At 41.1% G+C, this 26,267-nt stretch overlaps 3 protein-coding genes across 8 annotated transcripts in view; 1 reads left to right on the top strand and 2 right to left on the bottom strand.

The window, feature by feature from the left end:
• The window catches only part of LOC120417560 (calumenin), a 35,326-nt gene extending 25,011 nt beyond the window's left edge, over positions 1-10,315 (top strand). For all 3 annotated transcript variants that reach the window (XM_039579651.2, XM_039579650.2, XM_039579652.2), the window contains exons 2-4: positions 1,373-1,643; positions 1,781-2,299; positions 9,799-10,315. In XM_039579651.2, coding sequence (XP_039435585.1) covers positions 1,417-1,643; positions 1,781-2,299; positions 9,799-10,024 — 972 coding nt within the window. In that variant the 5' untranslated portion in view covers positions 1,373-1,416 and the 3' untranslated portion in view covers positions 10,025-10,315. The remainder of the gene's footprint in view (positions 1-1,372; positions 1,644-1,780; positions 2,300-9,798) is intronic.
• Positions 1-26,267, bottom strand: part of LOC120417552 (endoplasmic reticulum-Golgi intermediate compartment protein 3) — a 302,890-nt gene that overhangs the window by 49,990 nt on the left and 226,633 nt on the right. The window lies entirely within an intron of this gene.
• The window catches only part of LOC120417566 (LIM/homeobox protein Lhx6-like), a 237,262-nt gene continuing 234,748 nt past the window's right edge, over positions 23,754-26,267 (bottom strand). Inside the window, exon 7 of one of the 4 annotated variants that reach the window (XM_052707906.1) lies at positions 23,754-24,557. In XM_052707906.1, coding sequence (XP_052563866.1) covers positions 24,204-24,557 — 354 coding nt within the window. In that variant the 3' untranslated portion in view covers positions 23,754-24,203. The remainder of the gene's footprint in view (positions 24,558-26,267) is intronic. The other 3 variants (XM_052707907.1, XM_039579661.2, XM_039579660.2) reach the window with 3 other exon arrangements.

The following is a 26,267-nucleotide window of genomic DNA, read 5'->3' on the forward strand; positions in this document are numbered from 1 at the left end:
GGATACTATTGTAAGCGAAGTGATCGTGCTAGTTATAGATCGTATGTTTTATAGTCAGAACGAGTTAAATTTAAAATAACCTGTGATCCAAATCGATCCTGATATAAATATGTTGTTTTTTTTTAATATTATATTTTGTGATGTAAACTTTCTGAAATTTAAATTAAAGTACAAACATAAGTGGATTGTGCATTTTTATTTTTCTTTGTAGAATTATAAGTGCGGTTTCAGTATTCAAAATAATTGAAAATGAAACAAAAGATGGATCATCCTTAAAAAATATGTATCAACACAATTTTGTGAAAAATAATTTTTGTTTCGTAGAGACCATAGCAAGCTTCAAGAAGCGTTTTGTAGATCTTAACAAAACCTATACAATTTGCTTTTATAGGATTGCAAAAAAGTTTCATCGTTCCAGAGTAACGCATAGCGTAAAAAGAGGTTTTTGATATGCAAACTTACGGATTCGCTTGCGTTCTTCACGATTTGAAAGGTTTAGCAAATTTTGCAAAAAAAAATACCCTTGAATCATTTATTTTGGCGCAAGCACGTAGTTTTAAAATGAAACATTTAGCCTAAACACTGGAAAAAATACCTCTTGAAGTTTCCACAACATTTTGATTGAGGTTGGGCAACTAAAAGAGATATTAGACTACGACAAGTTTGACAGTTTGCCTGAATTTGTTTCAGAAACGCCTGCATGCCTGCTTTGTTTGTGAGTTTGCCGCAAACAAGTTTGCGAGTTTAGCAAACTGTCCAACTCACTGTGTTTTCTGTTTGTTTATCATAATCTAATACCTCCTTAATGAAACAATATGTGATAGTGTAAAATTCTCCAAATATAATAATTTTTAATATTTTACATTATTTTATTCAAAAGGAGATATATATTTCGTATATCAGAGGCTCATGATGAAGATTTTATATTATTTTTTACGATACTTGATCCAATATTGCCTCATAAAAAAATTATACTATACACATCTAGTTCCATCGTGCCTCTAATCTTGTCATATCAGCACTTTGACGTTCAATTACAGTTCATAAAAAGTTTTCAACTGAAAGCAAGTGATAAATAGCTCAATAGGAAGTGAGCAACCAAGTTTCTATCAAAAGTTGTACAATATAAGTTGTTAAAATAGCGAAAATCAGCAAATCGGATGGAGTTAGGAGCGAGTGCTTAACCTACCAAACATATGAGATTTTACCCTAGTAGTTTTATAAAAAAAATTGAAATTATTGATAAAATGTTGTCTTCAACTCGTTGCAAATAGAAGATTTTGTCAGTAGTATTTAGCTATCTTGGCAAAAATTGAAAACATGAAATTAATTTGCCATCCAATAACTCAAATTTTCAAACATTTCGTTTCAGTGAAAACCCCTCCACCGAATCGCAAATCTTCCCAAAAACCGAAAATGCTTCTCCTGCAGCTCGCAACGGCAGTCTGTTTGCTGTTCAACTGTGCCGTTTCGGCAATCCCAAAGCCGGAAGAGAAGCGCGTGCTGGACCATGAAATCATCAACCACGTGCAGCACTTCCAGAACGACGAGCACAACAAACAGTACGACCACGAGGCGTTTCTGGGCGAAGACGCCAAAACCTTTGACCAGCTGGAACCGGACGAGAGCCGCCGGAGACTGGGGTAAGGAATTTTGTCAGTCTGGGTCTGGCAAGATGACACACTTTGTTGTACCCAGTCTGACGCGACTTGCGGAAGTCGTTAATTCTGTTGAGGGCTTGATTTGTGGCAGGTTTAATTGATGCGTTCTCGTTTTGCAGCGTCATTGTAGATAAAATTGATACAGATAAAGATGGTTTTGTGAACCAGGCTGAGTTGAAGGCGTGGATACAGTATACGCAGCGTCGGTACATCGAAGACGACGTGGGCCGACAATGGAAGCAGCACAACCCAAATGGTACCGAGCAGATCCACTGGGATTCGTACCGCAAGAACGTGTACGGATTCCTGGACGAAATGGACCCCAAAGATCTGGAGCAAGGTGATGAGCACTTTTCGTACAAGTCCATGCTGACGCGGGATCGTCGTCGGTGGGCCGTTGCCGATCGGGACCGGGATGACCAGTTGTCGCGGGAGGAGTTTACCGAGTTTCTTCACCCGGAGGAGAGTCCCTACATGAGGGATATTGTCGTGCAGGAAACGATTGAGGACATCGACAAGGATCATGATGGAAAGGTTTCGGTGGACGAGTACATCGGGGACATGTACCGAAGCTCTGAGGATAATGAGGATGAGCCGGAGTGGGTGAAGCATGAGCGGGAGACGTTTAACAACTTCCGGTAAGTCGAGGATACTTTAAATAATTTGATCCAGATTGCAAAAAATGCTATTTGTAGCTTCACGCGGTTTATACTAGCTGGTAGGCCCTATTATAATTTGAAAATTAGCGGCATTTCGTGGTACTTACCGAATCGTACGATTCAAAGAATATTTTACAGTATTCTTGGATTAGGCGAACTAAAAAAAAATAAATTACAAGCTGTAGGGTCCGACCCTCCGAGTGTGCTGCCCCTTGGCACAAGTTATGTGAGAGAAGTTGTGTGGGAGAGGGAAAGGACGCGAGAGAGTTAGTCTCATGCGGACAGTGTGAAGGAGTGCACGCAGCGACGAGCTGCGGCACGACGCGAGTGGTTCCGGGAGGACCGGATTAGTGTTCCGGGGCGACCAGCGTACGGACTTCGGTCAGTGGGCGGACGGGTGGACGATCGGCGGCTTTTACGAGCTGCGTCCGTTACGCGAGGACCCCACAAAGTTGGCGACGAGGATTAACAACAGGTATTTGAAGCTCAGCAGGTGCTAAGTTGGGCCGTTGTTTTGAAGACAGTTGCGCTGTTTTCAAATTCTGTTAAAAAAGAGGAGGAAAGATGAAGTGCTCTCTCTCTCTCTTTCGATCAGATCTTTCTGAGAAGGAGGGCAAGAAGGATCATGGCAGATCATGACGATTGCAGTGATGCATGGATTGTTGTGTGTATGCATTCTCGACACACATATAAGAGAAACGTCACATGGTGGGGTGCGTTTTGTGGCCCATGCATAATCAAGACGAATAGATGACAGATTGTTTTGGTGTAGAATTCTGTGGTTAACGTAGGACTACAGTAATTTTGATGAAGAACTTAAATTATTTCAACGTAGGATTACAATAATGTTGACGCAGGATTCGATTGCTTTAACGTAGGACTACATAGTTTTTGACGTATAATTTCGACTACACTAGTTTTGACGATGAATTTCAACTGTTTTGACGTAGGATTATTTAAAAGTTGCGGTTTTCAAACGATTGAGAAAGGAAACGATTTTCTTTAAACTAGGATTTCTGTAGCAGTTGACGCGTGACAAGGACAACCTTACTTGTGGAGCGTGTAATGATTGATGACGTTTTATTCTGTGTTTAGACAGGCAGCCACCAAGAGAAATGTCCCTGTAACATTGGTTGCAGGTGGTGAACAGGAAGTTGTTCACGGGATAATGTCCCTGTAACATTGGTTGCAGGTGGTGAACAGAAATCTGTTCACGGGTGGATTGGTTCCGAGTGGAATGTCCCTGTGATTAAACAGGTGGTGAACATGAAGTTGTTCACGGGTGAAATGTCCCTGTAATTGAACAGGTGGTGAACATGAAGTTGTTCACGGGTAAATGTCCCTGTAGTCGAACAGGTAGTGAACATGAAGTTGTTCACGGGTGAAACCTTTCCGGGTGAATGTCCCTGTAATTAAACAGGTGGTGAACATGAAGTTGTTCACGGGTGAAATGTCCCTGTAATTGAACAGGTGGTGAACATGAAGTTGTTCACGGGTGAAATGTCCCTGTAATTGAACAGGTGGTGAACATGAGGTTGTTCACGGGTGGATGTCCCTGTAGTTGAGCAGGTGGTGGACATGAAGGTGTTCACGGGTAAAATGTTCCTGTAAATCAAAAGGTGATAACATGAAGTTGTTGAATCGTTAAATGTCCCTGTTGTGAAACAGGTGGTGAACAAAATGTGGTTCACGGGTAAAAGTCTCTATTATAGTTGTCACAGTTAGTGCACCAATAAGTGTTACGGATAAAGTGATCAGTTGTCTAGCTGTTTACGAATTGATTGAATCTGTCCCTATTGTTATAATAGGTGGTGAACAAATGGTTGTTCACGGGTAAAGTGTTCAGTTGTCTAGCTGTTCACGAATTGATTAGAACTGTCCCTATAGTTATTATAGGTGGTGAACAAATGGTTGTTCACGGGTAAAATGTTCAGTTGTCAAGCTGTTCACGAACTGTTTGGAACTGTCCCTATTGTTATAATAGGTGGTGAACAAATGGTTGTTCACGGGTAAGTTGTTCAGTTGTCTAGCTGTTCACGAATTGATTAGAACTGTCCCTATAGTTATTTTAGGTGGTAAACAAATTGTTGGTAAAATCAAGGTAAAATGTTCAGTTGTCAAGCTGTTCACGAACTGTTTGGAACTGTCCCTATTGTTATAATAGGTGGTGAGCAAGTGATTGTTCACGGGTAAAATGTTCAGTTGTCTAGCTGTTCACGAATTGATTAGAACTGTCCCTATAGTTATTATAGGTGGTGAACAAATGGTTGTTCACGGGTAAAATGTTCAGCTGTTTAGCTGTTCATGAACTGATTGGAGCTATTCCTATAGTTATTATAGGTGGTGTTAATATGTTCACGGGTAAAGTTTTAAGTCATTTAGCTGAATACGAATAGTCATTGAGCTGTTTGTAACTGTTGCGGAAGGTAATCAGATGTCTAGCTGTAATTAATTGTCCCTGTAGCTGTCGGTACAGGTGGTGGACAAATATATTGTCCACGGGTGTCATAGTAAGTGTGATTTCAGATGGTAGAGAACATATATGTTCTAAAATCAATTGTATCGGGGTGTAACAGGTATAGAAAATAACTGTCAGTGGCTGTTGATATCGACCATTGTGATCCAGTGTGCTCTGGATGAAACAGTTTGGAAATGCTCAGTAGTGAAAACAAGTAGCAAAATGTTTGTAAAATGATAGAATAATTGCGGGGATCAGTTGAAATCGAATGCTTATTTTTATTATTTGTGTAGTTATTGGAGGAAATGATACTGTGGAAAATGCGTTTGATTCTAGATTTGGAGTGATTAATCTAAATGTATACACAATACGGTTATTGATAGAGTGACATTAATTCGGTAGATTTGAATGAGCCAAATGTTTAGTAAAATATTCAGTTCCAAGTGATGCTTAACTATGGTAATTGTGTTCAATGGGAAGTCAAAGAAAATCAAATTTAGGTGTTAAATTGTTGGAGATTTTGTCACTTTATTCAAACATTGTTAGGAGTTACTGAAAACACAGTTTAACACAGTTACTGAAAACACAGATTAAGTAAAACACAGTAATCAATAGAATTTATTATGTTGAAGATTGAGTCACATGATTTAGTAAACATAATCGGAATATTAAAGGAAATGTGCCTATCTCTAGCTTATGTGACTGGAGTAACATTGGGTGAGATCGCTAACGAGTTCTTTAGGGATTGTATCAGAAGGTTACATGGATTAGTTAGTATAACATATTAGGATGGCATGGTAGTTGAGTTAAGTAATATAACGGTGATTGCGAAAGTAAGTGGATTTTAGGGACATCTATCTATAAAAAAATAAGCTATTCAGGCATGTTTAGCCATGTTGGTTTGAGAACAGTTGTAAGAGGTGTTAACAATTATAAGAACACTGTGAATGTATTGTATGGTGAATTTAAGGATGAAGGAGAATGATTTTTTAATGATTGATGATTCATTATTGAAGAGTACAAAAGAATGAATTGATTTACGGAAGCACTTATTGTAGAAAGCTTTAATAGTGATCCACATCCATGTTCGTCCATAAATCATTAGAGAATGAAGAGAAAAGCTTCTGAACATACGTTGATATAAAAAGTAAATAAATATGGTTTTGCCATTTGTTAGTTTAATAAGTATAATAAATCTGTATCCCGAGTGTAACTTAAATTTCTGCTTTAGTTTAGATTTTAGTAGCTGAACTAAAATACGATAGGTATGAATTATGTCAACGTCATACTGGAAAATTGTGGAACAGAGTTTTCTTGCTGACATAGGTGGTGTAGGAGAATTGAGTGCCTAATGGGCTTTAGATATTACTAAGATAGAACTTGGACGAATTGATATTGATACAACAAGGATTTGTCTATATTTCTGTCAAAACATGTTGATTGATTGAGGTATAGAATTATGTAATCGTTAGAGTAGATTATAAGACGGATTTTTAGATGTGTTTTGCAATGAAGAAAATTGTCCTAGAATTGGAAAGGCATTAAGCGGATTCGGTAACGGAGCATGTTTAAATAATAGATTTTATGCTGAAATGTGTAGATCGTTTGTTTCGTGTAGTTCAACAAAAGGAATATTTAAGAATTATGTACCAATTTCAAAAAAAAAAAAAAAAAGTTTAAGCAAAGCTAACTTTTGTTACTATGGCACGATTAGTCACGTTTCTTGTCACAATAGGATACATTCAGAACAAACAAAATGTTTTGCAACACTTTTGATAGAAACTTGTTTGATTGAACGGTAAAGTGCTGCTATGCAAAATAAGAGGCACGATTGACTAAGATGCTATTTCCATATATAGATATAAACAACATGAATGAGGATGTAATATTCAAGATACTTGAAAAAAAAACGAAGAGAGAATGGATTGGAGCAAAATTGATTATTTGGAATATTTGCAGAGTTATTAAAAACTAAATTAAAAAGGAGGATTTATACCAGATAGTTTTTCATATGAATATGCAACGCTAGTATTTAACTCGATAAACTGCTAGTTTTTCAGACATGTGAGAAGGAACTTTCAACCTAACGAATAAGCGTCTATTTCATCTAGTCTTGCTTTGGAAAACATCGATTTAGAGAAGAGTTTACTTTGAACGGTACCAATGAGCAATTCAACAAACTACGCTCGAATGTATGGTTTCTGCGAATATTAGTAAGTGTGGTTGTATTGGTCTGCCTGTGTGGATCAACCGGACCGCGCACTGGACTCACAATCCAGAGGTCGCCGGTTCGAATCCCGAGGCAGACGCAAAAATTCTAAGTGTTATTATAGGTATTCGGTGCCCTCTCCCCGTGCCATACCTTCACACTTAGGAGACCCGGGAGGCGGAGTCTTGTCGCAAAAAGAACGATACACGCCTGTGGATCCGTTGACGAAACCGCAAGGTTTAAGAGGGCCACATTATAAGGTGTTACGTCGATTCCGTTTTTTTCCGGTTGTATTGGTAGGATAAACTCAAAACCTTATGGTGCGCTTGTATGAGTACAAGAAACTTCATTAAGCTCTAAGGTCATATCTTTCAAATAAAACCAAGGGGGGATTGTAGGGTCCGACCCTCCGAGTGTGCTGCCCCTTGGCACAAGTTATGTGAGAGAAGTTGTGTGGGAGAGGGAAAGGACGCGAGAGAGTTAGTCTCATGCGGACAGTGTGAAGGAGTGCACGCAGCGACGAGCTGCGGCACGACGCGAGTGGTTCCGGGAGGACCGGATTAGTGTTCCGGGGCGACCAGCGTACGGACTTCGGTCAGTGGGCGGACGGGTGGACGATCGGCGGCTTTTACGAGCTGCGTCCGTTACGCGAGGACCCCACACAAGCCCTAAGCATAGTTAAGGTCTATATGAAAATTTTATTCAAAACATGATGTCGATCTCTGAAAAAGTCAAGGAAAACCTGGAATAGTCAGGTAAGGTCAGGGTGTTTTAGGATGGGTCAGGGGATTTTGATGATAAATTTATTTTAGGAAATTTGCTCTTGATGAAGTAGTTAAATGTCTTCCCTGCCAAATTTTCCAAAAAATCAAAAGAAAAAAAGTTTTTTTTGTAGCTTATGCACAGCAAAAATCAGTAATCCAGCTGCATGTAAAAGGGCAGGGTGTAAAGTTAAGTTTGCACTATTTTATGGAATTTTATGTAATATTACACCCAGAAATATGTAGCCCTTCAGTATGAGAAACCCACTTGCCCAAATGGGCGTTTATCCTTCCCACTCTTCAACGTTCCGGTTAGCCAAGCGGGTTAAGGCATCAGTCCGCATTGTGTTTGTAGAAAAATTGTACGTGCAGTGTGTATTATGTGACTTTGCTCACAAAGGTGACTTGCATGCTTTTGCATGCGATTTTACCATCGGATTATTTGATGTGTGAGACACATTTAATAAATTCGTAAATCTTCAAGTAATTCAATAATTCAAACTGTGTCTGAAGAGTTTTTTTTACAAAATAATTTAATGTATCTTTTTATTGGGAACTAAACTGAAAACAAACGTCAATTTATTCAATTAATGAAACTCGTTGGGGCAAGAGGAAAATTATCAAAATTGATCTCTTATTAAATCAGCTTAAATTTTCAGAGGAAATACTATAGCCATGAAAGCCATTTTGTATCGTTGATTCGTCCTTATTATTTTAAACTCCTAAAATCCGTGTTTTTTAGTATTAAGGACAACAACAAAAAAAAAAGGTTTATGCAACGAGTTGCAAACGAAGATTTTTTCAACACAATTCGTACATCGTTTGTTTCTCCGCTTAAATGTTATGTTCAGTCAAGATAAGAGTTAATCTCCAAAACAATATCGAAATACTCCAAGAGATGTTAAAAATATTTTTCAGTACCAATTTTTTTTTGGCAATGCAAAGAATGCCGTTTCGTCATTCGAAAATAAGTAGTTTCGCAACGGAATTGCAAAATAGTAGTTTATTCAACAAGTTGCAAAAAGAAGATCTTTTCAGCACGAGTCGGTAAACCTCGTTGGATAAATACAACGAGTGCTGAAAAAAACAAGTTTTGCAACAAGTAGCTTATTTCTTTTTTTTTTATTTCGGGAAACGCTTTTTGAATGGAATTATATGTCAAACATCCATGAGTTAAGTAAATTCACTGTTCAAAACAAAAAATATTGAATAAATTTACTTTTCGATACTACGATGCCTCTGTGCTCTCTTATGCTAACAAGATAGGAAAACCAACAAGCTTAGAACTAAATTTTTGCGGAATTATAAAACATATTTTTTTTTTGCAATTCCGTCGTAAAACTCCTTACTTTTTCTGTTATTCTCGAACGACGAAACAGCCTACTTTTCTTTACCGAAAATAACAGAATCGAATAGTAACCCTTTTCAAAATAAATGCTGAAAAGTTTTACTTTTCATTACTTGTTTGGAAAAGTAATACTTTTATTTTTTTTATTTAAATGATTTATTGACTAAAAGCATGGACGTTTGACCTATAATTCAATTCGAAGAGTGTTTTTCGGAATTGCAAAAAATGTTGTGTGGAACTCGTTGCAAAACTTGATTTTTTCAACACTCGTCGTATTTATCCAACTCGGTGAACCTCGTTGGATAAATGTACGACTCGTGCTGAAAAAATCCTTTTTTGCAACTTGTTGCATAAACTACAATTTGGGTGCAGTTACATTTATAAAAGTAAAAAATATGTTTAAAAAATCAGGTAAAATATCATAACATTCAAAATAATCTTTAGTTCATTTTTAACTTCAGCAAATTCAAGTTTTTTTTTAATCAGTCATCAAATATATAAAATTTTCTTCTTCTTTTTGTATTCGAAGAATACTTTTCAAACTCTGAATTCAATTCGAAATTTTGTTTGATTTTTTGCAAGTTTGTTTTTTTCGAAAAACGTACAAAATTTAGAACAAAATTTCACAAATTTTCGTCGCTCGTAGACTGTAAGCAATCAAGGATAGAAAGCCTTTATTTTAATCCAACTTTCTTCTTTTAGTGACAAGGACAAGGACGGTCTGATGGACCACCAGGAGGTCAAGGACTGGATCATCCCGGCCGATTTCGACCACGCCGAGGCGGAAGCGCGCCACCTGATCTACGAGGCGGACTCGGACGCCGACGAGAAGCTGACCAAAGAAGAAATCGTCGAAAAGTACGACCTGTTTGTGGGCTCGCAGGCGACAGATTTCGGCGAGGCCCTCACGCGCCATGACGAGTTTTAGGTTTAGGCTTGTGAATAAAAAACTGTGTAGACTGACATGGTGATTAGGGCGTTTAAGCAACTTAATTTGTCGCTTGCTGATTGGATTAATTTAGAACAAAATGGAATACTCTGGATGAATGAAGGTTACGCAAAATTCTAGTAAATCAATGCTATTTAACGGAATGTCAGTTGATCCTATACTTAGTTTACTGATTTTGATGTATTTATGATGCTCGAATTACGCAACTAAAAGTTTAGTTTTAGTTCAGTATTGCATTTTCTTGTAATAAATAACATAATTTAAAAAAAATCTTTTGTTCCTAATGTGAAACTTCCATGTCCATAGTTTTTCGGATTCATTGATAAACAGTGTTATTTTTTACATCTTTTATTTTGCACCAGCTTTTCATAGGAAAAAAAATCATATTTACACGGTTGTCTTCTTCTTAACCTGGCCATGGTCTTCGTTTTCTACATACACGAATGGTATTCCGGGTCTATAGGACCCAGAAATGTTTTCAGCTGCCAAAATTCGAGATTGTAACCGATTTTGGATGTCTTGACCGCAAATGAAAGGCTAGGATGTCTACTTTCTGAACCCAACCGGCAGAACCGGTTTTGGACACCGTGGCCACCGGGAACCTGCTACAACCGAAAAAAGTTCTTTTTGAGGCCCCTACTTTGAGGACCTGTATCTCCGAAACGATTTCACATAGCAGGTTGCTTCCGGTTGCATTCGACAGATAATAACCTGAATTTTAAGCCCCAGAAAAAATAATTGGTCCATAGTGGCCACCGGTTCCGGTAACCCGGAACTTCCGGAAAACTTGATTTTTGCAGTTTTTGACATAAAACCGTCACACAGACCAGTATTTTGAAACGGATTATTTTCCAAATCATTGCAGAAGGATACTACATACTACCCCTGACTGTTTGGTATCGGTTCTGGCCAACTCTGGCCAATCCGGAACCGGTTCCAGGGTACCACTAAAACGGCTCCAATAATTGTCACGCTAGAAACCCGTCATGTTGCATATAAAACTTCATGAAATTGCATGTTATGACCATCTGAGGTTATGCCGATGTCCTCTGACCCATCCTGGTCACTCCGGAACCGGTTACCGGTGGCCACTGGGGGACACTATCGGAATATGCAATGAACCCTATCATCCGACGTATCAAACTTCATGAAATTGAAAGTTATGACCATCTGAGGCCATGCCGATGTCCTCTGACCCAACCTGGTCACTCCGGAACCAGTTGCCGGTGGCCACTGGGGGACACTATCGGAATATGCAATGAACCCTATCATCCAACATATCAAATTGAAAGTTATGACCATCTGAGGCCATGCCGATGTCCTCTGACCCATCCTGGTCACTCCGGAACCGGTTACCGGTGGCCACTGGGGGACACTATCGGAATATGCAATGAACCCTATCATCCGACGTATCAAACTTCATGAAATTGAAAGTTATGACCATCTGATGTCATGCCGATGTCCCCTGACCCAACCTGGTCACTCCGGAATCGGTTACCGGAGGCCACTGGGGGACACTATCGGAATATCCAATGAACCCTATCATCCGACGTATCAAATTTCCAGAAATTGAAAGTTATGACCATCTGAGGTCATGCCGATGTCCTCTGACCCATCCTGGTCACTCCGGAACCGGTTACCGGTGGCCACTGGGGGACACTATCGGAATATGCAATGAACCCTATCATCCGACGTATCAAACTTCATGAAATTGAAAGTTATGACCATCTGAGATCATGCCGATGTCTTCTGACCTAACCTGGCCCGGAACCGGTTTTCGATGGAACTGGTTACCGGTGGCCACTTGGGGACACTATCGGAATATGCAATGAACCCTATCATCCGACGTGTCAAACTTCATGAAATTGAAAGTTATGATCATCTGGGATCAAGACGATGTCCTCTGACCCAACCTGATCACTCCGGAACCGGTTACCTGTGGCCACTTGGTGACACTCTCTGATTATGTAATAAACCCTATCATCCGACGTATCAAACTTCATGAAATTGAACATTATTACCATCTGAGGTCATGCTAACGTCCTTTGAACTTATCTGGTCACTTCGGAATCGGTTTACGATGGCCACTGCGATTGTCCTCAATTCGTCACTTGTGCTATCTTGTAACACGTCTGCTGTAAAAAGATAGGAGATAGATAGCACACAAGCGACGAATTAGTAATTTCTTGCTTCACGGCTCGTTTTGAGATTCCAAGGAACGGCTCGGGATCCACGAATATGTTTGATAGGCCTAGTCTGGCAAGTTCATCAGCCATTTCAATGCCTTCAATACCGCAGTATCCTGGTACCCAAAACAACATGCCGAGTAGCAAGTTCCAAACATGTTTGGATTCGCATTTAGAGGATTTTAACGCCAATAGTGCAGCTTAGCTATCCGAGAAAATACCGATTTTTGCGTGTCTATAATTTCTAAAATATCAATATCAAAGGTTAGATGAAAGAGTTTCTGCACCCAAATCTCGGCAACACTCGGTTTGAGAGAAAGGCGGCCTCATGAAGTTTGATATGTCGGACGATAGGGTTTCTATTCCGCATATTCCACAAGTGTACACCAGTTGCCACCGGTAACCGATTCCAAAAGCCAGATAGAGTTAGGGGATGTTAGCGTAATTACCTTAGATGTAATATTGTTCAATTTCATGTTGTTCGATATGCCGTCATTGCATATTACGATAATGTTCCCCAAAAGCCACTGGTAACCGGTCCCGGAGTGGCCCTCAGTGGCCATAGGTAACCGGTTCCAGATTGATCAGGTAAGGTTAGTTTAGGTCGGCATAACCTTGGATAGAAATAATTTTTCAATTCTATGAAGTTTGATATTTCGGATGATAGGGTTTCTAGCATATTCCACAAGTTTCCCCAAGTGGCCATTGGAAACCGACTCCGAAGTGACCAGATAAGTTCAAAGAACGTTAGCATGACCTCAGATGGTCATAACTTTCAATTTCATGAAGTTTGATACGTCGGATGATAGGGTTTACTACATACTCAGAGAGTGTCACCAAGTGGCCAACGGTAACCGATTCTGGAGTGACCAGATAAGTTCAAAGGACGTTAGCATGACCTCAGATGGTAAGAATGTTCAATTTCATGAAGTTTGATACGTCGGATGACAGGGTTCATTGCATATTTCGATAGTGTCCCCAAGTGGCCACCGGCGACCGGTTCCGGAGTGATCAGGTTAGGTAATAAGACATCGGCATGACCTCAGATGGTCATAACTTTCAATTTCATGAAGTTTGATACGTCGGATGATAGGGTTCATTGCATATTTCGATAGTGTCCCTCAGTGGCCAGCGGTAACCGGTTCCGGAGTAACCAGGTTGTGTCAGGGGACATCGGCATGACCTCAGATGGTCATAACTTTCAATTTCATGACGTTTGATACGTCGGATGATAGGGTTTATGCATATTCCGATAGTGTCCCCCAGTGGCCACCGGTATCCGGTTCCGGAGTGACCAGGATGGGTCAGAAGACATCGGCATGACCTCAGATGGTCATAACTTTCAATTTCATGAAGTTTGATACGTCGGATGATAGGGTTTATGCATATTCCGATATGGTCCCCCAGTGGCCACCGGTATCCGGTTCCGGATTGACCAGGATGGGTCAGAGGACATCGGCATGACCTCAGATGGTCATAACTTTCAATTTCTGGAAATTTGATACGTCGGATGTTCATTGCATATTCCGATAGTGTCCCTCAGTGGCCACCGGTAACCGGTTCCGGAGTAACCAGGTTGGGTCAGGGGACATCGGCATGACCTCAGATGGTCATAACTTTCAATTTCATGAAGTTTGATACGTCGGATGATAGGGTTCATTGCATATTCCGATAGTGTCCCTCAGTGGCCACCGGTAACCGGTTCCGGAGTGACCAGGATGGGTCAGAGGACATCGGCATGACCTCAGATGGTCATAACTTTCAATTTCATGAAGTTTGATATGTCGGATGATAGGGTTCATTGCATATTCCGATAATGTCCCCCAGTGGCCACCGGTAACTGGTTCCGGAGTGACCAGGATGGGTCAGAGGACATCGGCATGACCTCAGATGGTCATAACTTTCAATTTCATGAAGTTTGATACGTCGGATGATAGGGTTCATTGCATATTCCGATAGTGTCCCCCAGTGGCCACCGGTAACCGGTTCCGGAGTGACCAGGATGGGTCAGAGGACATCGGCATGACCTCAGATGGTCATAACATGCAATTTCATGAAGTTTTATATGCAACATGACGGGTTTCTAGCGTGACAATTATTGGAACCGTTTTAGTGGTACCCTGGAACCGGTTCCGGATTGGCCAGAGTTGGCCAGAACCGATACCAAACAGTCAGGGGTAGTATGTAGTATCCTTCTGCAATGATTTGGAAAATAATCCGTTTCAAAATACTGGTCTGTGTGACGGTTTTATGTCAAAAACTGCAAAAATCAAGTTTTCCGGAAGTTCCGGGTTACCGGAACCGGTGGCCACTATGGACCAATTATTTTTTCTGGGGCTTAAAATTCAGGTTATTATCTGTCGAATGCAACCGGAAGCAACCTGCTATGTGAAATCGTTTCGGAGATACAGGTCCTCAAAGTAGGGGCCTCAAAAAGAACTTTTTTCGGTTGTAGCAGGTTCCCGGTGGCCACGGTGTCCAAAACCGGTTCTGCCGGTTGGGTTTAGAAAGTAGACATCCTAGCCTTTCATTTGCGGTCAAGACATCCAAAATCGGTTACAATCTCGAATTTTGGCAGCTGAAAACATTTCTGGGTCCTATAGACCCGGAATACCATTGGTGTCAGTTTTTTTTTGGTGGGCACTTCCGGTGGCCACCGGAAGTTCATTTTTGGCCAGAATGTGTGTCTTAGTAAGATACACAAAGTCACAAAATTTCAGATCTCTAGGTGTTTTTGGTCAAAAGTTACAATTACTTTTATAGTGCTACTGGGTCCTATAGACCCGAAGACCATGCCCGGGTTAAACAATTCTGCTCAATCGATTGTTCGTTTTGTTTTATTTCCTGTTTAACATACACATTCGTATTATCAACATTGCATTTTCGTTTTACACTTTCGTTTTATCATTTGAAAGAAAACGCGACTTGCACAATTTGTACAACAAGTACAACACTGGCTGCTGGGGCTAAACAAAGTGCTACAAATTGGGAAACAGAAGTGTATGTGCTCGTGTGACACCGCACAGTTACCTAGCGTCAGCATTGTTCGATAATAATGAGGAAACGTAATGGAACATAGAGAGAGATATGTTTTTTTTTTAAATTTAAAGTCCTTCCTTAAAAACGATTTTCCTAGTTTTGTTTCTTGCTTCTTCTTCTTTTTGTTATCGTATAGTTTAGTTTTACCTTACCGATTAATTACATTAATTCGTTTCTTTTGTTCGCTCTGACAGCGCAGATCGCTTTGCATATGAATCTGAATCTTTTAGTTAATTTTAATATAAATTTTTCTATCGATGGCAATACTTTTTACTCAATGTTTCTTCTCCTTCTACTTTACCTTTTTACTTCTTTCGGTGTCAATATGTACAGTGTGGAAAAAATGCAAATCAAATAACAACGTGTTTCACTTAAATGCTACAAGTTAAACAGTAGATTCGTTTTCATATCTTTGATTTTAGGGAATTGTTTTACCAGTTTGCGTGTGCCTCTTCTGGCGTAGAGCTCGACTAGACTATCTGTATACAAAGTTGCAATTTTGGGTTCGCAGCGTGGTTAATTCTGTGTGTTTGTGGTTGTAACTTTAACCAAAAACATCCTTTTGTGGTCTCGTTGTTCTGGAAAATGTCTACAAAATGATGTTATTGAAAAACTTGTGTGCGCCTCCGAATTCAAAGTGCCCATGAATCTTTGCTTGGATGGAAAGATAGATAACACTGACCTTCAAAAATTGACAAAAATGACTGCACAGGCTTAAATAGATGGGAAGCATAAAGATTGGGGTCCCCGGAAACACGTGCACTTTGATTTTTTCAAAAATATTTAGACAGAGCCGGATGGTTTTTCTTCAAAGTTTGTTTGGAGAATTAGGGCGGGCTCTTGCATACACCCAAAACTTGCATGCAATTTGTGGGAGTAGCGAACAGCACTCATTCCTCATATAAACTTTGGAGAAAACCCATTTCTCCCTGTCTTAAATATTTTTTGAAAAATTCAAAGGAAACGTTTTTCGATTTGAGCCTGCGCAGAAATATTGTTGATCGGTGTAATGGAGATGATTTTTTTACCTGTAGTTTCCAGAGGTAAAATTAAAAATGAGTAAAGGATAAAACAATACACACTCGAACAATTGAATTATTTTAAGGAAACTATGTTCAAAAGATAGTTTTTTTAACGAGTAAAGTAAGGCCGTTGCAACTGAAAACTATATGAAATGCATTTAACAGCGTTGAAAATCACATAAACAATAATGAAGAACAGCTAGTTCTTGAAAATTAGGACAAAATATTAAAGAACTACTTAAGTTTCAAACAATGTTAAAATTAACTGAAATTGATTTCAGAAAGCTCATTGTTAATGAACTGCTCATTTTTTAGAGAACCCAAAAAACTCTTAAAACTTAGTAAAAATATTACCTTCAAAACAAGTTTAGTTATGTTCATAGATTCATTCACCTAGAACTGGGCATCGGCATACGAGAGGATTAAGAGCACGATTCGGTAGTAAAATGGTACTGTGTGCGGACGGAAAGGATAAATCCCGAAATTACCGAGAGTAGGGGAGAGTGGGGACACTTGATCCCAAGCCTGTATCTCGTCAGCATGTGGGTAAAACAATTAGCTTTGTTCTATAGAAAATTGTGCGAAATTCACTAAAACTCATTGTAGAAAACCGAGAAAAAAAATAAAAAATGTTTGGATTGAGTTAAAAAACATTTTTTCTAAAAGCTGCAAAAAACCTCCAAGAGATCTTTTTTCTTTGTTTGATATGTATAGAAAACACTTAAAAATTATTCAAAAAAATATTTTTTATACTTGAATTGTTTGATAAACTTATCAACTCCAAAACCCTTACGCATTTGACGATAAATTTATCGTTACACTATTTTTAAAATCAATTGTTTAAAAAAATGCGTTTGGGGAGACTTGATCCCTGCATTTTTACAGTCACTGAAATCAGCCTCAAGATTGATCAATTGGGCTGGGTTTTCGTACATAGTTTCCTATAGTATAATTGTACATAACTTATTGCAATTTGAACCATTTTTCAAATGTTTTGTACAGCCGCCCCACATATTCGGAACACCCACAAATTCAGAACACTTTTGTGATAATTTGTCAGTAGCATGCCAAATGCAGCTTTTCTCTCGACCATACTATTTTTAGGACCTTTATTTGGACATTTTCTTGCTATTTCACTAGTGAAAGTAGTACTTTTTGAACAAAAAACTTCACTTCAAGACTATTTTATGCAGAGCAGCAAAACACTGCCTCCAAATTGCCTGTTCCATGATTGTGGGATGTTATTGTGCCTCCCACAATTGTGGAACACCTGAATTTAACTGATATTTTCACAAAAAAAGTTATCAGACCATGGATAAAACATCACTAAGTTTCAGTTCTATTGGTTTCCGAGTGTGAAGTCATTGTTTTGTAAAAAATATTTACTCCTGGGGAGAAAAAAAAGTTTGTTTACATCGTAAGAAAAAAGTGTTCCGAATTTGTGGATTTCAAGGGTCAAAGTTTTTCTTCAAAAACTTGATATAAAAGTTAAAATTTGCAGTTGTTCGATACAGCATTCGAAAGATCGCATGAAAAGCTTTCAAATGAAGGTAAAAGCAAATCATTAAGTTCAAATACCGATTTGCTATGATTTTTTGAACATTGCCCGATCTGTAAACTGTTCCGAATATGAGGGATGGCTGTAAACAAAAAAACCAGCTCTTGTAAACATGCTCAATTTTGGTCTAAACAAGAATATTTTAATTTTTTAAATATTTTTTATACTAAACTTGTTATATTTTGAACACAAACGTACAGGTTTTATGTGAAATTGCTGTAACTAAAAGAAAATTAAAAGTTTGGATGAATAAGAAACATTTTGCTTAAGATTTCTTCAAAATGTTGAAAGGGGAATCAATTTACCCCTAACATTTTGAAAATGCCGGTTGAAAATATTTTTTTAAAACGCTCAGCATGATTCGAAGAGTTCATCTGATGAAATACCCTTATCAGCCAAACATAGTTTAATGTTTAAGCTTTCAATTCATGTCAAAAGTTTATAGTTTTGTAAGAAATTGACAGAGTTATGTGCGATACAAAAAAGTTATTAAGAAATTTCAATAAATTCAATTTATTTATTTTCAACTTTTTAACTCTTGTTCGAGAAAGTTTTCCTATGTCCTATGATTTTTTCTCAAAATAGAAGTTTCTTATAGGTTTTGTTCATTGAACACGCGAGAGGTCTTTACTCTCGCAAAATAGCACTTTCCTCACGTTTATTTTCGTGAGGACTATCCTCTCGTTCATTAACTTTGGGTGTTCAAAACTCCAAAAAATATATAAAACCTTTGTTTTACTATTTTATAAAAATTATTCACGTTTGAAATAATTCATAAAAATGTATCCTTCTCGTCTCATTTCTACAAAATTCGACGGAACTTTCCCATTTCTTCATTAAACATTTTTTAATTTTTAGTTTTTATCAGCTATATTTTAAGCCACTTTCAAAGATTAAATGTTGAGACATACAAAATGGTTTCTTATTTAAAAAAAAATCTACGTTAGTTCAAACAATATTTAGCTTAAAAGTTTCAAGGGATTTAAGTTTTATGGCAAAACCTTTCAAAAACATTGGATTTTATCCTCATTCATAAGAATTGCTAAATTCCTCCGGGGGGGGGGACTGACTTAGAAGAATACGAAAAAGTTTTCATGCCACTTTTTCAAATGTTTGGCTGGTTTTTTCGGATCAAATATTTTTTTCTTAAAAGCCAAACTAATCACCTTTCATTTGCGTCCACGACAGCTAATATCGGTTGAAATGGTGCGGAGCTATGCCTTTTTAAAAAATGTGGGTTTTGCGAAAATTGACAAAAAATTGAAGTTTTTGGGAACACCCTAGCATGGTGTAGGTCACCCTAACGGCCGAACAAAAAAAAAAAAAAAAAACTAGTCTAATTATTTCGGCTTTGGAACCCCCAAAACAATTTTGAGCCCGATCGGAGAACTTTTTTTTTCGTTTTAGGCCCTTTTCAAATGGAATTGCTGTTACAGCAGCTGGCTGCCCAAGGTGTTTAAAATTTCAACCCATAACACATTGCTCATAGTCACATAATAGTGAATACGGTGAATCCAGACCTCATACCCATCTTACTAACCCCTCAAAACCTGGGTGATGAATAGAGAGAATGCGTAACGTGATTTTCGAATGATCCCACTTTGTTTACATCTACAAAGAAGGAGGCTGTTTAAGCACAAGCATGACTTTTTTCTTACTGCACCCAAAGTTAAAGAACGAGGGGATAGTCCTCACGGAAAGAAACGTGAGGAAAGTGCTATTTTGCGAGAGTATAGTCCTCTCGCGTGTTCATTCGTTCATTGGAACAGTTTATCTTATTGAGTGGCTTATATGGACAAATGACCACCACTTAGTTACTTAGTTAGTTATGGTTGGCGAATGACTGGACATGGCGTACCATAGGTACTTCGAGTACCGCAGGAATAAAATAGACCCACCAAGCGGTCCATTAGCCTCTTGTCCAGTAACTCCGATACCCTGGCCTCCCCGCGGCGCTAGCCGGGATACTAGTAACCATTGGAGAGATCGGGTAACCAACCCCGGTGGGAACTATGGTAGTATGCTGACAGGGAAGGGGGGCTCCATCCTCTTCGGAGGGTGTAGCTATGCCGTTAGGCCTCGTGAGAAAGGCCCCCGTTACGGTGTCGAGAGAAAACCGGAGCTGGGTCTCGGTAGCTTCAAGGTGGCAGCCCCACCCCGAGACTAGGTATCGCAGCCCCAATCCGGCTGCATACCGAAATCAAAATCATTACGAACAATCAAGAAGGAATAAGGATCCGGAACAAACGGCATAGACCTAGGCACGAAAAGGACACCGATTGGAAACTCGGAACATGGAACTGCAGATCGCTACGTTTCGATGGGTATGAGTACGCTCTGTTGAACGAGCTCAAACCCCGCAACTTCGATGTTGTAGCACTGCAGGAGATGTGCTGGAAGGGAGCGAAGATGTGGGAGGATAATGCTTTGGAGCTCACCATGTACCAGAGCGGCGGAGCCGAAAACAAGCTGGGAACCGGCTTCATAGTGTTGGGCAAGATGCGGAGTCGTGTGATAGATTGGGAGCCGATCGACGATCGGATGTGTAGGTTGAGGATTAAAGGCCGTTTCTTCAACTATCACATCTTCAACGTACATTGCCCACACGAGGAATCATCCGATGCCGAGAAGGAAGCGTTCTACGCGAAGCTGGAGCAGAAGTTCGACAGCTGCCCGCAGAGGGACGTCAAGATCGTCATCGGAGATATGAACGCCCGCATAGGAAGGGAGGAGATGTACAAGCCGGTGATCGGGCCGAACAGCCTGCACACCGTCACGAACGACAACGGCCAGCGGTGCATCAACTTCGCAGCCTCCCGCGGTATGGTGGTACGAAGCACATTCTTCCCCCGGAAAGACATCCACAAAGTCACCTGGACATCGCCTAATCAACGAACAAAAACACAAATCGACCACGTCCTCATCGACGGCCGATTCTTCTCGGACATACGGAACATCCGCACGTACCGCGGTGCGGATATCCACTCGGACCACTACCTGGTGGGTGCAAGCATGCACTCAAAACTGTCGACGACGTACCACCGACGACGGAGCCGGCTCCCACCGCCGTTCAACACCGAGCGGCTGCAGGACACGGCTGCGGCTCAGCACTACCATCGCTCAACGATGGATGGAGCAGAATATGCTCGGCCATCGGCAGTGCCGCTGAAGCCGCGCTAGGTAGTACGGTCCGAGTTGGAAAGCAGCGCTGGTTCGACGAGGAGTGTCAGCGGCTACTTGACGAGAAGAAAGCAGCTTATGCGGTGAAGCTGAGAGCTGCAACTGATGAGAACGTGGCCAGATACAAACAAGCGCTGAAACAGCAGAGAACGGTTTTCAAGCTCAAGAAGCGCCAGCTGGAAGATCGCGATCGCGCCGAAATGGAGCAGCTGTTCCGGCAGAACGAGACGCGAAAGTTCTACGAGAAGGTTAACCGGTCCCGCAAAGGCTATGCGCCGCAAGCCAACACTTGTCGGGACGCCGAGGGAAACCTTCTTATGGACAAAGGCGAGGTGTTGAACAGGTGGCAGCAGTTCTTCAACGAGCACCTCAACGGCGATGTAGCGCATGGAGACGGCTTTGAAGCCCAACTTGGACCGCCCGCTGCTGACGAACAGTTCCCGGCACCTGATCTGGAGACGGTGAAGAAGGAGATCAGGCAGCTGAAGAACAACAGGGCCGCCGGTAAAGATCAGTTACCCGGTGAGCTCTTCAAATATGGAGGAGAGCAGTTGGCGAGGGCGATCCACTTGGTGATTTCTAAGATCTGGAGGGAGGAGAAACTACCAGAAGAATGGATGGATGGTGTCGTGTGTCCCATCTACAAAAAGGGCGATAAGCTGGACTGCGGCAACTACCGCGGCATCACGCTTATCAACGCGGCCTATAAAATCCTCTCCCAGATCCTCTGCCGTCTGCTGACACCGTACGCACGGAGGTTCGTGGGCCCCTATCAAGCGGGGTTTACTGGCGCTCGGGCCACCACGGACCAAATTTTCTCGCTCCGGCAGATCCTCGAGAAATGCCGTGAGTACAACGTGCCCACACATCACATCTTCATCGATTTCAAGGCAGCGTACGATACAGTCGACCGCGAACAGCTATGGCAGATCATGCACGAGAACGGATTTCCGGACAAACTGACTCGGCTGATCAAGGCTACCTTGTATCGTGTGATGTGTCACGTGCGAGTGGCAGGGGAGCTAGCGGGCCCCTTCCAATCGCACCAAGGGTTACGACAAGGTGACGGCTTATCCAATGCGCTGTTTAACATCGGACTTGAGGGAGTTGTGCGAAGAGCGGGTATAGACACGAGAGGCACGATTTGCAACAGGACAGTCCAACTTCTTGCTTATGCGGACGACATTGACATTATAGCGAGAGACCTAGAGACGGTGAAAAGGGTTTACACCGCCTTAAAGACGCAAGCAAGACGAATTGGATTGGCCATGAATACGACGAAAACAAAGTACATGAAAGGGAGGGGCTCAAAGGACGTTGACCCCCCAAGACTCACCCCTCTAGCTGTGGATGGCGATGTGCTGGAGGAGGTGAGCGAATTCGTGTACTTGGGATCGCTGGTAACGGCCGACAATGACACCAGCTTAGAGATCCGGACTCGTATCCACTCCGCGAATCGCGCCTACTTTGGATTACGGAAAACCTTGACATCTGATCGAGTGCAACGCGCCACGAAGCTGACCCTGTACAAGACACTGATTAGACCAGTTGCCCTCTATGGCCACGAGACCTGGACGCTGCGGCAAGAGGACGAACGAGCCCTTGGAGTTTTCGAACGGAAGGTGCTGCGAACGATCTACGGTGGAGTACGTACAGCTCAGAACGAGTGGCGAAGGCGCATGAACCACGAACTGCACGCGCTGCTGGGAGAACCGACAATCGTTACCCTGGCGAGAATCGGGAGGCTCAGGTGGGCCGGCCATGTCGCGAGGATGGACGAAGACCATCCTGTCAGGATGCTCTTTGACCGCGCGCGACCCGATGGCGGCACAGGCCGAAGAGCAGGAGCACAGCGTGCACGATGGGGAAATCAGATCGAGGCGGACCTAAGAAAGATCTGCAACCTAGGAGACTGGCGAGCTGCAGCCCAGAACCGAGCAACATGGAACAACCTTCTTGATACAGCACGGGCACCGCGTATGGTGTTCTAAGCTGATTGGTATGGTATGTACTTAGTTACCGAACCATGGAGGCCCATACGGAAAAGGCACGGTTCAATATGCCGAAGGTCTTGGGTTCGAGTCTCGGTACCGGTACTTTTTTTTTTGATGGATGAACTTTTTTTGAAGATGAACCATGAGTAAAGTACTCTCGGTAATTTCGGGATTTATCCTCTCCGTCCGCACACAGTACCATTTTACTACCGAATCGTGCTCTTTATCCTTTCGTATGCCGATACCCAGTTCTGGGTGTGCCAAAAAAGCATTACAAAAATTTTAATGATCGATAACAATACTCTCTACTTTTGGCGAACAGTAAATTGGTTCCACTTTGACAGTTCAAAATTGAGGCCGTTTTGCGAACCACTATTCAGCACCCAGCTCAAAACTCACGTGATACTCAGCCAGAGACGCAGCCGATGCAACCAATTTTAGGAGGTCCTGGTTTAATAACGGAGTAGCAACTATGGAATCACTAATAACTTTTCTAGATCATAGGTTTTTATACCTTGACAAAATGAGTAAGTACCTATGCAAGGTTTTCAAACATTTTTCAGAATTTCTCAGCAAAATAGATTACTGTTTCCCAAATTAATTGATTTGCTGCTTTAAAGTTGAAATGTAATAATTGCATTTAAAAAATCACTTAGGGAAATTTTTAAAATTTGCATGGAAATTTTGTTACGAGGGGGGGGGGTCTAAAAATCAGATTTTCTGCGTTACGTAATAAAAGAACGCTCCCTTATTTGTTGAATACAATCGTTTTCACAGTAATGCATTCTGCTAAATCGCTCAACAAAACCACAAAACAAAACATATTATTTGATCGCGTAAAAAAGAAGAGTTTTAAAGAGTTGTTACTATTTATCTTTCACGATCTTTCACGCGCTATTTGCACGAAACTAATTATTTTATCAAATAAAATGTCAAATAAATGTCAGTACAGTCAATTCAGCGTCGTACCAATTCAGAGTCGCACACAGTTTTTCTCTCTCGACCTAGAACACACATTTTTGTAGAACCCTTCCGATCGGTACGACAATCCTCTAGTAATGAACCACCCACCCTCCCATCCTTCCCCAACATCATCAATCGAGCTGGGGTCAATCGCCCATTCTAAATGGCCGTCGTCGCCGCTCCTCGAGCCTCGCAGAATCAGGGCACGACTGGCCGTCATTGGGCGGAGGTGGGCGTTTCGAACGTTTCCGAGTCCGGGCTTCCGTACCCGCTGGAACCGTCGTCCCGGTGGGGGCCTAGATTGCTGGGATGATGCTGCTGCTGCTGTTGGCCATTGGGGTTCTGCAGATGGGGCCCACCCCCACCATTGCCGCCGCCGCCGCCGCCGGGGAGTTGCTGCTGATTGGATGCTGCTTGGGGAGGTTGTTGCTGGGACTGCTGCTGTTGAGGACCTTGCTGTTGCTGTTGCTGTTGCGCGAGGCCCAGTTTGTCTGCTACGTATGCAGGTCGATTAACGGCTGGCGGCATACGTCCACTGCCGACATTACCGATGAGACCTTCTCCGGCGGGCTGTTGGGGAGAAACGGAGAGAAACGAGGGCTTTAGATTAATTAATTGTGAAAAATGTCCCCAGAGTGGACGACGACAAGGTGGGTGGGAGAGTGGGGGAGACAGCGCGAAAGACGGGGAAAGCAACACGTTTCCAGTTTGAAATTCTCTGGAAATTCACATTCAGTTTTTGAAAATTTTAATTGAGCTAAACATTGGGTTTTATGTTTCGAAAGAGAAGCTTTTGAGGATTACGCATATGTTAGCCAAGACCAATTGACAAGGGAAAAATGCATTTTGTCAAATCCGTTCAAGCCTAAAGCCCTAATCAGACTGCGGTCCAAATTTGCCACTATAATTCAGCGATTCTACACGGGGATTTGCACTTCTTGGGTGATTTACACCGTATTAGGGGGTTTCGAACATGAACATTTGGCTGGGTCTAACCCAAGGATTAGGTGGTCATGTAAGTCCAGGTGTAGGAGTCGTCTCCCTGGGGAAAAACCTGCATCGGTAGAGTTGCTTGTTAGCAATTGGACTCACAATCTAAAGGTCGTCAATTTGAGTCCTGGAGTGGATGGGAGCTTAGGTGGAAAAAGAGGTTTGGATTGCCTCACCGTTTTACGCATTCGGACACCTAAACCGGTAGATTTCGGTAGATCTGTGGTAGATTTTCTTAAAATAATTCATTAGCATCGAATTGCCAAAAAACTACCAAATCATTGAACACATTGATCATACAATAAACTGTAAAAGAAAAGTAGGAACCGTGATCATTTTTTGAAAGTTCGGCGCTGACGAACTTTTTTAAGATCAGTTTAACAATCACACTCTAGTTTCGTTCAAAAATCTTGCAACAAGGATCTTCAACGGCATCCTTTAGGGCGAACAATTAGATCCAAAAATGGGAGAGTTTCATTAACATGATTCCGACATACGATTTCATGAAAATAAAGTCTGATTTGTTCGACGCACCGAAACGGAAAATCACGGCATGTTAAAAATCAACTTTTTTGCCCTTTTACTAAAGAAAAGTATAGGATTTGCTTTTGGCTCCAACTCAAGATCAAGCTTCGTAATCCAATCATTTCTCGAGAAATGTTCATTCGAAAAATCTGCAAAAAATCATGGACGATCGGTTTTTTTCTACTAAAACTTCGATATATTAGGCAAAAATTTAAAACCCCAAACTATTTTACTCTAAAAGATCGAAAACGCCTCCCGGAGCGATAGTTTGAAGCGACGTAAAGTATAATTTCTTGAATTTGTAACCAGTGGTCTAGAGAAAATCGACGAAATTTGCCTTTTTTCGGATTATCCTTAAACGTTTCTAAGTCATCCTAATGGCCTAAGGGAGCGTTCTTTTATTACGTAACGCAAAAAATCGGATTTTTAGACCCTCTCCCCCCCCTCGTAACAAAATTTCCATACAAATTCCGACCCCCCTCCCCCCAACTGCGTTACGTAATAAAAGAACGCTCCCTAACCCGAGCATGGGTAAATAACAAGGGAAATGCGTAATAATACCTTTCTCTGGTATCAATACCAAATTTTGGTATTCCTGGACCCTTTAAAATTTGTCTTAAGGATTATGCAAGAGCAAAATGTGGTATCATACCAATTTAAGGTATTGTTTTGACATTGCAAAATTGCACATTTTGGTATTCTTTTGGTATTACAGTATTTTATCAAATTCCTCTGAAACTATGAGAAAATTTTGACCAATTTTGA

Source organism: Culex pipiens, chromosome 2 (assembly GCF_016801865.2).
Source record: "Culex pipiens pallens isolate TS chromosome 2, TS_CPP_V2, whole genome shotgun sequence".
NCBI classification, from domain to species: domain Eukaryota; kingdom Metazoa; phylum Arthropoda; class Insecta; order Diptera; family Culicidae; genus Culex; species Culex pipiens.